The 12,609-nt window shown below is 36.8% G+C and overlaps 1 protein-coding gene across 3 annotated transcripts in view; it reads right to left on the minus strand.

Annotated features, from left to right (window-relative positions):
• Window positions 1-12,609, minus strand: part of TNPO1 (transportin 1) — a 94,331-nt gene that overhangs the window by 23,632 nt on the left and 58,090 nt on the right. For all 3 annotated transcript variants that reach the window (XR_013556472.2, XM_060635565.3, XM_078449074.2), the window contains exons 9-12: window positions 11,274-11,392; window positions 4,848-4,908; window positions 4,140-4,308; window positions 689-841 (exon numbers count right to left, since the gene is read on the minus strand). Coding sequence is in view for 2 of the 3 variants with exons in the window: in XM_060635565.3 (XP_060491548.2) it covers window positions 689-841; window positions 4,140-4,308; window positions 4,848-4,908; window positions 11,274-11,392 (502 nt within the window). In the remaining variant the exon portion in view is untranslated. The remainder of the gene's footprint in view (window positions 1-688; window positions 842-4,139; window positions 4,309-4,847; window positions 4,909-11,273; window positions 11,393-12,609) is intronic.

A 12,609-nucleotide genomic window follows, 5' to 3' on the forward strand; every position in this document is an offset into this window, starting at 1 on the left:
TTCGGTTACAATTATTTCAAATGAATACTAAAATCATACAAGCACCCATCAAAAACACTCAGATTATCTCCATTACAATAAATATACTATAATAATCTGTTTAAAATTAAGGAAAAAAAAAAAAAAAAAAAAAAAGGAATGAGAGCTAACTGCTCCTAAGTATCTTCTAGTAGGGTTAGGAAAGTTCATTTTACTTCTGCTACACAAATTACAGCTTTCAGAAGTGCCTGTAAAATACTTCAATTTCTTGTATATACAGGCTTACAGCTAGGACATAATAACGCTTTGTAGAGAATGAGGAGACTCTCCTACCATGTTTCTTACACTTACCTACGGAGAACATGATTTTTCTAGCAATGGGGATGCTTCTGACATTAGTCCTCTCATTCTGTTCCCTTTACTGTAACAGAAGCATTTGTGAACTATCTGGGTGTTGTTAGAGATAAGCCGATGGCTGTTAAAGAATAGTTCACTGTTAAAGGTAAAACTTATCCTAAGATGGCTTCTGAATTCAAATATCTTTTTTAAGTTAATGTAGATCATAGTATTGTCTATTTCACATCAGCAACACAAGAGAGTATGTGAATTCCAGACTGAAGAGTCTGCTTATAGGGTAACACTCTTTAAAGTGGGCCATCTGCATTAGTGCCTGTAAGGACTTCACAGTTCAGTTCTGACTTAGACTTACCTTCAGCAATTGCTCCTAAAACCAAGATGCCGGATTCTTTAACAACCCATTCATGATGAAAAAGTAATTCTTTCAAAAGGGGCAAAATATGTGGCAAAAGCTCATCACGATACACATTTGCAAGAACATCTAGGGCAGCAGCAGAACATTTTCCTAAAGAAATATTTAATTCAAAAATTTTATATTAAACTCTATTATCATTAACTCTTATCATGACTGTTGGTTACATGCATGACACTTTATTCATACATCTACCATTTCAAAGAATTTAATTAAATAGGACACAGTCTATCTCTATAAACAAGAAATACTTTTTTATGACCAAGAATGAGCAAACTAACCTGCAGCAAAATGTGTACATTTATTACTTCTACTTAACATTCTTAGGGCTAGATCATTCAGAATCAAATACATAATGACTTAGTGGGAGGTTAAGCAAATAAATCTGAACAAATCACCAGCGCATGAAGCATAAAATATGCTGGAAAGCACTCTCTCCAGACAAAGAACTATTAGCCAAGGAACTATGTATCAATCCAGATTTCATTTAATGCAATAATTAAGAAAACAAAATGGTAACAAAAATTAAGTATAAAATTTTTTTTCCAATGTGATTAGGCATACTAAATAGTTGATCACAAACTGTTAAACAATAGTAAAATCCTTTTTTAAAAAAGGCTGTTAAACTGGCTACAAGTAACACCTTACATAACAGTAAGAGTCTTAGTTATACTGTATGGCAGAACCATACCAATGAGTATTAAATTACCATGAAAGAGAGTGAAATCTTTATATACTGATATAGAATGAGTTATACAATAAATGGAAAAGAACCAAGAAAATACACAAAATCAATTTCATTTCACTGCTGTAAAGTCAACCTCTTCTCCAGGAAAAGGTATACATGTTTTTTCCACAGGTACACAGAAAAACTTCTGGAAAGATATAAAAATGGGTGGGATGTGAAGGGGAAGTAGTTCCTTTCCCCCAACTCAATGAACATTATTACTTTTGTAATGTTATCTACATTATAATCTGAATCCATCCTGCTCCCAGCCTACAGGGATATATTGGGAGGAGGTAGAGTAGCACCTCACTGTGCAGTTTTTTGTACTTCATGATTTGTTACCCTTGGTTAAGTGCAGTCTAAAAGCAGATGATCCTCTTTTTAAAAAATTTTTTTAATGTTTATTTACTTTTGAGAGAGAGAGAGACGCCAAGCAGGGGGTTGCAGAGAGAGGGAGACACAGAATCTGAAGCAGGCTTCAGTCTCTAACCTGGTCAGCACAGAGCCCGACATGGGGCTCAAATTCACAAACCACAAGGTCATGACCTGAGCTGAAGTCACAAGCTTCAACGACTAAGGCACCCAGGCACCCAATATAACTGTTCTATTTTACTATTATGATTGTTAATCTCTTATGATGCCTGATTTATACATTCAACTTTATCATAGGTATGTATGTATGTACATGCGCACACACACACACAAAATAGTACTTAGAGGGTCTGGTACTATCTGTGAGTTTCAGGCACCCACTGGGGGTCTTGGCACATATCCCCTCGTGGATTACAGGGGGCTACTATAATTTGTGGCAGCAGTGAAGACCTCGTGTTCTCTTGTGGGAGATTTGGAGCCCAAGATTAAATATGCCATTAGTACTAGCTATGTTAACCAACTTTGGGCAAGTTTCTCTTTTTGCAGTTTCCTTACCAACCTAAGGCTGTTGTAAGATTAAATGGGATACACATGCCAAGTCCTTGGCCTAGTGCTGGGCACATTGGGCACTCTAAGGAACAGAAAACTAAATGGGCAACAGAGGAATTAGCATTATTTAACCAAATGAATTACACAGTTCAGTCTGATAATTCATGGCTTTAACTGTTTCATCAGTTATTAGAAATCCCAACACTCTGAATTATAGCCGTGGTTCTTAACTAGGCATAATTTTGTTTCCCAGGGGACAATGGGCAATGTCTGGAGACACTGGTGGTCATGACAACTGTGTGTGTGGGGGGGTGGGTGCTGCTCCACGTTCTACAATGTACACAACAGCCACCACAACAAAGAACCATGTGGCAAAATGTCAACAATGTGGAGGTTGAGAAACCTTGAACTAGAGCATGAAACTTTAAGGACCAGCACAGAAACAAAAACAAAACACAGGTGTCTAGATTCCTCATTTCATTAGTGTGTGGGGTGGGGTGGAATGTTGGCTCAATAGATGATTTCGATTTGCAATTAAGTTTGAAAATAAACAAGAGTTTTAAAAACTTCATTTGTAACTTTGAGAATGAGAAAACAATTTATATTATTTTAGCGTTATCCTTGATAATCAACAGGCAAATTATCATGAAAAATAAGTTTATATCAAGAAAACAGGAAAACCTTGCGGCCAATGTTCCTATCTTATAATGTCAAACAAAATGTACGGCCTTTTGAAAAATGGCAGTTTGAGGTAAGAAGTCTCTAAGAAGCATAATCACATCTACTAGGATAGCTATAAAATAAGTGACAACAAATGCTGGCAAGCATATGCAGAAACCACAACCGTAAGATAATGCTGGTAAGAAAGTAAATGATGGCGCCACTGTGGAAAACAGCCTGGTAGTTCCTCAAAAGCTTAAACACAAAGATATACCATATGACCCAGTAATCACACTTCTGTCTATATCCACAAGTGAAAACATATGTCCACACACAAACTTTACATTAACATTCTTAGCATCATTACTCACAATAGCCAAAAGGGAGAACAAAATGTCCATCAAGTGATGAATGGATAAATAACATGTGGCATATCCACACAATGAATTATTTTTCCACATTAAAAAGAAATGAAGTGGGGCGCATGGGTGGCTCAGCCCGTTGAGCGTCTGACTTCGGCTTGGGTCATGATCTCACGGTTTGTGAGTTCAAGCCCCGTGTCGGGCTCTGTGCTGACAGCGCAGAGCCTGAAGTCTGCTTCAGATTCTGTGTCTCCATCTCTCTCGATGCCCCTCCCCCACTCGTATTCTGTCTCTCCCTCTCTCAAAAATAAACATTAAAAAAAAAATTAAAAAGAAATAAAATACTGATACACACCATAACACAAACAAATATTGAAAACATCCTAAGTGAAAGAAGGCAGTCATGAAGGACCACATATTGTATGATTCCATTTATAGGAAATGTCCCAAATAGGCAATTCCAGAGAGACAGAATAGAGACTGGTAGTTGCTTTGGGCTGGGGGACTGGAAGAAATATGGGGAGCGACCTCTAATAAGAATGGGGTTATTTTTAGGGTGACGAAATCATTCCAAAATTTACTGGGGTGATGGTTCCATAACTCTGAATATACGAAAATGACTAAATTGTACCCTTTAATGAGGGCACTGTACAATTATGTGTATGATTTCTCAATGAAGTTGCTATCAAAGCAGGCAACTGTATTCTTCCCTCTGACTTACTTAGATTCCAGTCAGAAATTGTATCGTCATCATCAATTTCATCGTCATCATCGTCTTCCTCTTCAATTCCATCTTCATCGTGCTGCTGAGCCACTGTCCTCGATCGATGAAAACGTGGCCTTATATCTTGTTCACTATCAGGAATTGTTTCATCTTCTTCAACATCACCCTGTTTTAAGAAAAATTTTGATAATACTCAAACAGCATTATAAGCTAATAACATGTACATGCATAAAAGAATCAGAATAAGGAGAGATGGTGCCATGCACATGGTTTTGAAGTACACCTCTTTGTTAAGAACCACTCTCCTCTGTGCAGAAAACAGTTCTGTGTTAAGGGGAGAAGGAACTATCATGTAACCAGGTATCAGGCACTTTTAATCTCATTATAGTATTGCCTCCCATCAACTGGTATAATCTAGAGTACCTGAATAAGACTGAGATCATATTCAATATAGCTTAAAATAAGCTACAAATAATTTGAATCAAGAGGAAATTTCTCTACTAGTGTCACCATCTGGTTCCAATGAAGTTAGCCTGTTATCACTCAAACTCATCGTTTGCTTCTCTGCACTTTGCAGCACATTATACGTAATAGGAAATAGATTTACACAGGGTCTATTTTAAATAAATGTTCTATCAGTCAACTTCAAAGATTCTCTAAGTCAAAAGAAAAAAGCTTCCCTATTTATCAGAAAAGTTTCCTTACCTTAAGAAGGATAATATCTATATCTGAGTACTTCATGCCATTCACTAACACAGGAATCAATCTATAAAGAGAGAAATTCATGAAACAAAGAACTAAAGATTTCCTAAGAATTTTTAAGCAACCTTAATGACCTTTTGTATACTAGTAATACCGAAGAGCCAACCATCCCTGCCAGTACTGTCTTAGGGCATATTCTGTGATGTCTGCCCTTTTCAAAAGACAAGTATTCCTCATTTATATCCCAGGCCTTTTACATACTCATGCATGGGATCTGTTGGATGGAATCTTAGGATAAGGTAGCTTATCAATAGTGGTTAGAAAAAGAACGAGACACCAAAATAAATTACAGTATAGTTAAAATGAAACAAAAACATGTAAAAACACATATAGCATTTGAGTTGCCATTTAAGTTAAAAGTAATGAGATTAACTATGTAATTACTTGTATAAAGAGACTATCTAGGAAAGATATACAAGAAAATGGTATCTTTGGAGAAGAAGCTGAACAGACTAAAAAGGGATAAAATTAATCATTTATTTCTACATAGTGTGACATTTTCACAATGAGCCTACATTATTTGTACTTCTTTTAATAAAAGAGAGGATAATGTTCAGAATGTTAAACATACTAAGTCTAAAGTAAGTTATCCAAAAGAAATAATGCAAAAAAAAGAAAAAAAGACATGAGGTAGGCTCAGTGCGATAAGTGTCTGACTGTTGGTTTTGGCTCAGGTCATGATCTTATGGTTCATGACTTGGAGCCCTGAATGGGGCTCTGCACTGACAGCACAGAGCCTGCTTGGCATTCTTCCCCCTCCCCTCCCTTCACCCCAGCCCTCCCCCATTTGTGCACATATGGTCTCTCTCAAAGTAAAAAAAAAACTTAGGGGCACTTGTGTGGCTCAGCCGGTTGTGTTCAACTTCGGCTCGGGTCACGATCTCATGGTTCATGAGTTCAAAAGCCCCGCGGTTGGGCTCTGTGCTGGCAGCTCAGATCCTGGAGCCTGCTTTGGATTTTGTGTCTCCCTCTCTCTCTGCCCCACCCCCTGCTCTCATTCTCTGTCTCTCTCAAAAGTAAACATTAAAAATAAATAAACTTAAAAAAAAAAAAGAGCTCTATCAAGAAGATCATAGCCTTTGATAAAAAAGTTAGGAAATTTTAATTTAAGAAATTAACCCAAATTTCCTATAAGAAAATAGTTTAATCAGGATATCATATCCAATCTAAAGTATTAATGTACTTATTAAATCAGAACCAAGATGTTTGTAAATATGGAATCCCAGGTATGTAAGAATAGTTAAAAAATTATCAAAAAACATAATAAAAAGGTCAAAACACTACAGTTCCTTTGTAGCTATGAGAATTTTAAGCTTTGATAGGTTTCTTAAGCTTTGATGATTTCCTTTCTCAGTGGCCCATTACACACTTAAGAGTCTACTGAGGATAAAAGGTTATGGGAACACTTTGGAAACATTAAAAAAGTCCACAGTTCTCTGCTTCTGAATTCTACCTTTAATAGTTCTGGGTGGCTTGGGAAGTGTGAATAGCCAAAAGAAACTCATACTCATGACTACCAGCTGTGGGACTTATTAGTAAGCACTTTCCTTATAATCTAGTGAAAAAGATATTATGATCTTTTTACAGATGAGTCAGCTAAGGCTCAGAGATGTTACATTATTTCCACAAGGTCATTAATTTTAAGTAATGGGAGAGTCAGAATTCAAAACCAGTTTGGCGTGACTCCAAAAATAATTTTGTTTCCCTACAACAGATCTAACAAATTCTCACTCTCTACAATAATGTCTTAGGCCTTTGTAGAGGCCTTACTTCAAAGAGTTACATCATCTGACACCAATTAAATAAACATGTGCACAACTAATTTTGGGTACAACTCTACCATCAACGAGATAATTTTGTAAGCCCTCATTAACTAAAGGAATAATAATAGGGAAAAGAAAGCAGTAAGATTCAAAATTTCCTAGACAGGTAGAAAAAATATGGGCCAGCCACACTTTCATGTTTAAATCCTTTCAAATTCTAAAATACAGATTAATATCAATTTAACATTACAGCTAATGTAACACAGTTATATAAAATTTATAACAAATAAAACCCTATTTTATAAGCTACAGGCATTTTGCAGAGACAGATCCATTTGGATCACCAACAATTAAGTCATCTTTGTCAATAATTTGGGGGAAGTGGGGAGACAGATGGCAGACTGTGAAATAACATGAGGTGAGGTAAAGAAGTAAGGACAGTGAGCCTCATCTGTTCTTCTGAATCATTTTTAAGACGGAAAAAATTCAAGTTACGGAGAAAGAAGAGAAAGAAAGTTCAAACAGAGAAAAGTATATATTCGATGGAACGAGGTACCTGAAGAAAAAATTATGCTGTCCAAGACCACTCACGTGAAAATATATCTTTAAGTTTTGGGGCAAGATGAAGGGTCACTTGTTTTTCCTATAAAGCAGAAGTGCTCAGAATGAATGAAGAGAATTCAGAAGAGTGATAAAGGTTTGAATGGCTGCTCTACTGAATGGAAGATAAAAAGTGACCTGGAATAAGAAAAACTGGCAGTGTGAAGGGGCCACTTGACAACGAAAACCATGCATTTCTACAACCATCAATCCTGGTGGTGTGACTTCCTAAAAGCATTTGACAGGAAGCAAAGACAGTTTATTAATCCAGAGCAGGGGAGATGCAGGGTAGCTAGAAGTTTATGGTCAATATAGTTGATTTGTGAATCATGATGTCTGTGCCAGAGAAAGACAGAATGAAAAGATATGCAGGCAATAAGGGACTGATAAAGCTGGGTAAGCAAATCAAATTGGAAAGTGAGATATGGACATTAACTGTGACCATGTAGCAATATGGCGTTTGTCTGAAGAATTCCCATCTTTCAAGGCAGACCACTATTTTTAGATCTAATTATTAAGGAGCCTTCTCCTGAAGCCTCATGCAGCCCAAAAAAAGAGAATTTTTCTTTTTTAGAAAAAAAATTAAGCACTACGCCCAACATGGGGCTTGAACTCATGATCCTGAATCAAGAGTCCCATGTTCTACTGACTGAGACAGCCAGGCACCCCAGTAAAGAAATTTTTTCTTTTTAATGTTTTTATTTATTTTTGAGACAGAGAGAGACAGAGCAGGGGAGGGGCAGGGAGAGAGGGAGACACAGAATCTGAAGCAGGCTCCAGGCTCTGAGCTGTCAGCAGAGAGCCCGACGCAGGGCTCGAACTCACGGACTGTGAGATCATGACCTGAGCTGAAGTTGGACGCTTAACCAACTGAGCCACCCAGGTGCCCCAAGAGAGAATTTTTAATGCAGTATCACGGAAAGGCAACGACGTCAATACCAACAATGAATGTTTACTGAGTCCTTAAATATGTACTTAGCATTACTTGCTTTACATAGATTAATCTGAACAGTGCCAGGAAGTACTAATATTAATGGAGAAGAATAAAGGTGGGGGAAAAGCCAAAATAACTGGGAATAAAAAATGAAATGAGGGGCACCTGGATGCCTCAGTCAGTTAAGCATTCCACTGGTGATTTTAGCTCAGGTCATGATCTCACAGTTTGAGTTCAAGCCCTATGTTGGGCTCTGCACTGACAGTGTGGAGCCTGCTTGGGGTTCTCTCTCCTTGTCTCTCTGTGCCCCCCCCCTCCCCCCCCCCCGCCGGCTCACTCACACATGCACGCACTCACTCTCAAAATAAACATTAAAAAAAAAATGAATTGCTCTGCCAGATAAGAAAATATATCATCAAATATTCAGTAATCAAAAGAGATTAATATTGGTTAAAAGAAAAAAAAAAAAAAGGAACAGATTTTACAAAGCCCAGAAACACATAAAAGAATTTACTGTCATCCCTCGACACTCTGGTGCTTTCTATGAGTTCATAACAACACAGTTCTCATTACATATACAATTTTTACTCCTAAGCAAACATTTTTTGCTCATAATAAACATGGGGCTGATGAACAGTGCTAGGAAAAACTAGTGCTTTTATTATGTTTCCTATTTCAGCATCAGATCAGTGTGGTTATTCTCCAGTCCTCAAAATGCATTTTTACGATGAAAAATAAAAGTAGCCTTGTTTTATATAAATATGGTTCCCAAACCAATGGTTCGGAAGATATATGTATCAAACCCAGTTATGGCTGCCTTAGGTTATTTAAGGTCTGCAACAATTAGCATAGAAAAAAAGATTAAGTTCTGCTCTTTTAGCCTGATACCAAGTTCTTCCTTGCTTTAAGGATGTTTAGGTTTTATTAGTGTAATAACCAAGTTGGAGCATGAAGTTATAATTGCTTATTAACAATACTTCCTAATGTTATAGCTTGGGTTTTCATGATAGAATTTCTTCAGTCTTTGTATGAATTAATGTCTGCTTATGTAACACTAAAAAAAAAAAGTTTTATTTATTTTTGAGGGAGAGAGAGAGCTGGGGAGGGACAGAGAGAGAATTCCAAGCAGGCTCTGCACTGTCAGCAGGTAGCCTGATGTGGGGCTTCAACCCACCAACTGTGAGATGATGACCTGAGCTGAAATCAACAATCAGATGCTTAACTGACTGAGGCACCCGTTTACATGACTTTTTGAATTATATGGTCCTACAGTAAGAACTAAGCACATCATAAAAGTGGCATCACAAGTTAAGGAGAAAAAAAAGTTAATTATCTGGATTTCCTAAAGGAGGAAAATCCATTTAGCACACCACCTTGCACTTTACTCCCTAATAAACTCCAGACTGACTAGAATAAAATATAGGTACAACTGCTGCTTTCTTGGTGGAAAAAGAAAAAGAATGCGACAGATATGAAAATGAGAACATCCAAGTAACATAAATATCTGGAAAAAAAAAGTTAACCCACCGATACCATAACATACTAAAACAAGTGGTTTTGTTTTGCTCATCCAGATGACTAAGATTACAGAAATGGTAATGGCCAGCAGAAGGTTGACAGGATGGGATGCTGGTGGTGGCTTATAAATTGGTGTAACTTCACTACAGAATAATTTGTGGAGTATTTACGATCCTTTGACTTTGGTAAACATCACTTGTAAGAATTCTACCTGAAAGAGATAACCACTTATGGACAAAGAAAAGATGCTGACTCCAGGATTACTTATAATTTTTAAAAAAGGGCAGGGGTGCCTCGGTGGCTCAGTTGGTTAAGCATCTAACTCTTGATCTCGGCTCAGGTCATGATCTCATGGTTCTGGAGTTAGAGCTGACAGCATGAAGCCTGCAGGAGATGCTTTCTCTCTCTCCCTTTCTGCCCCTCTCTTGCTTGTACTCTCTCTCAAAACAAATAAATAAAACATTAAAAAAAAAAGGCAAATGTAAATATTCAACAATAGAAGGGTCGAATGTAAAACAGTATGCACACCATGATGGAATAGTATTCAAAGCTTAAAAACTGAGAAGAGGAAACTGCACAATATACAACTGAAAACAGCAAACCACAAAACAGTATAATCAAAATTTTAAGTACTGAAGAGAGCTAGATGCCATGTGAAGTGCTTTTACATAGTATCAAATTTAATTCTCCCCAAACATTCTGAATAAATGTTATTTGGCATATGGCACTAACATACACAAAAAATTTTTCAAAAGAAAGTTAAACACTACTTTTATTTTTTTTATTCAAAAAAAAATTTTTTTTCAATGTTTTCTAAATTTATTTTTGAAGAGAGACAGCATGAGTGGATAAGGGTCAGAGAGAGGGAGAGACAGAATCTGAAGCAGGCTCCAGGCTCTGAGCTTTCAGCACAGAGCCTGACGCAGGACTCAAACCTCAAACCGTGAGATCATGACCTGAGCTGAAGTCAGACGCTCAACTGACTGAGCCACCCAGGCGCCCCAAGCATTATTTTTAAAAGTAATTGACCTTAACACATGTATCAAATCATTATGTAGCAAAATTAATACAATGTTTTAGGTCAATTATGTCTCAATAAAAGTGGAAAAAAGATTAAAAAAACAACCTGATATAACAGCATTCAGAGTTAGAAATAGGCTTAATAATAGGCTAACCAAAAACCTGATAACATCACAACTACCGGAAAATTACTTTTGGGGAGAAAACCCCACCCAAGTCCAGTCAAATTAACAGGATTAAAGGGAAAAAAAAAAGAAAAAAAGGAAAGAAAGAAACGTGCCACAAATTATCCACAATTAAGATTATGATTTAGAATAAACCACTCACATGTAATTAAAACAAAAAAACAACCCCAAAAACCGCTTCTTGAAAAATCTCTTTAGTTATAATCGACAGTTATACCAAGTAAAATTAAGTCTAACTCATTTAGAATTTCATTCCCTAACGGCAGAAGAATGCAATCTAAAAATGCAAAAACGAGGACTCACTGTTAAATATAAGAACAAGGTAGCATTCAGCAGAATGAACACTTACTTAGGAAGATGCCTTACGAGTACATCTTTGCATATCGGTTGCTCAGCCAAAGTGAGCCAGAATTCACAGGCTTCCAAAGCCACATTTTCATCTTGATCTTGCGTCCTCTGGAGCATGTACTACAAACAAAGCATTAGTATTAATCAGTTTAAATCACACAATTAAAATAAACCTTTTTCCAGCAAGCTAATGGTCATCCTCTGCTGTGGCCTTGAACTAGTGATTCTCAACCTAGGCTTTGGGTTTTTAAAAGTTTCTGAGTCAATTCTAAAATGCAGCCAAACTGAAGAACCACTGGTATAGAATGTTGCTTAATGAAAAGTGTCCTAAGCATGTCTGGCCTATCTGCTTCTGTACAGGTGTATTTTGGTTTATGAAATGTATTTAACAAACACTGTTTTCTTAGAAACATCAAAATAAGAAAGTCCATTATACCTTTCTTTAAAAGGAAGAATCTTTTTATAACGTAACAACTCAAGCTGTCTTTTGTATTTTCACGAATATAAAGTGACATATACATATTATACAATTACAAAAGTTAATTTTTTTTTTAATTTGGAAAGAACTAGTGACATTTCTTAGTGCTACTATAATTTATAGTTTCCGAGAGAATAGGTTTATCATGTCCTTTGAACATGCCAAGCCAAATTCATTCTTAATTGTAGAAACATCTGATCATAAAATGTATCCAAATTTTGTGTCTCCCCCTCTTTTAAAAAATCTTTTAAAATATGCAAAAACAAAATAAATATAATCAAAGGCACTCATAGCATTTCCCAATGTATATGGGCGTGGAAATGGCGTCAAATGATGGATGAAGCTTTTATACACACTCTCTCCCTGACTGCAACATCTCACAGGGCTAAACATGGCAACGCAAAAGATGTGATAGGCCAACCCCTACTACATTCCATACTATGTCCTACTACCAAGCTCAGTATCGCTGAAGAATCGTAGAACTCTACGGTTCTATGCTGGCTTCCCAGCTATGACATGGCCCTAGCAAATGATAAAATAAAGGTCTTTAACTTTCTGGTTAGCTCCAGCTTTCACTAAACTTTCAACTAACTCCACCTGATTCTTCTAAGCACTTCAGAGAGAGTAAGTTCATCAGAGAAAATGTACCTTATTCCCATTTAGTGCTGCTACATACCTTTATTTCTACAACGACCCTTCCATACACTTCAGAAAAGGACTGGCTGTGCACTATCAATGCTAGCCTTTTCCTAACAGGTCTTAGACCCCACCCTTTAAAAAAAAGATTTTCTCTCTCTCTACCATACAAAGGATCTAAATAACATTCTCACACACTTGCCAAGCTATATACTACTCACAC

This window comes from Panthera onca, chromosome A1 (assembly GCF_046562875.1).
Source record: "Panthera onca isolate mPanOnc1 chromosome A1, mPanOnc1 haplotype 2, whole genome shotgun sequence".
Classification (NCBI taxonomy): domain Eukaryota; kingdom Metazoa; phylum Chordata; class Mammalia; order Carnivora; family Felidae; genus Panthera; species Panthera onca.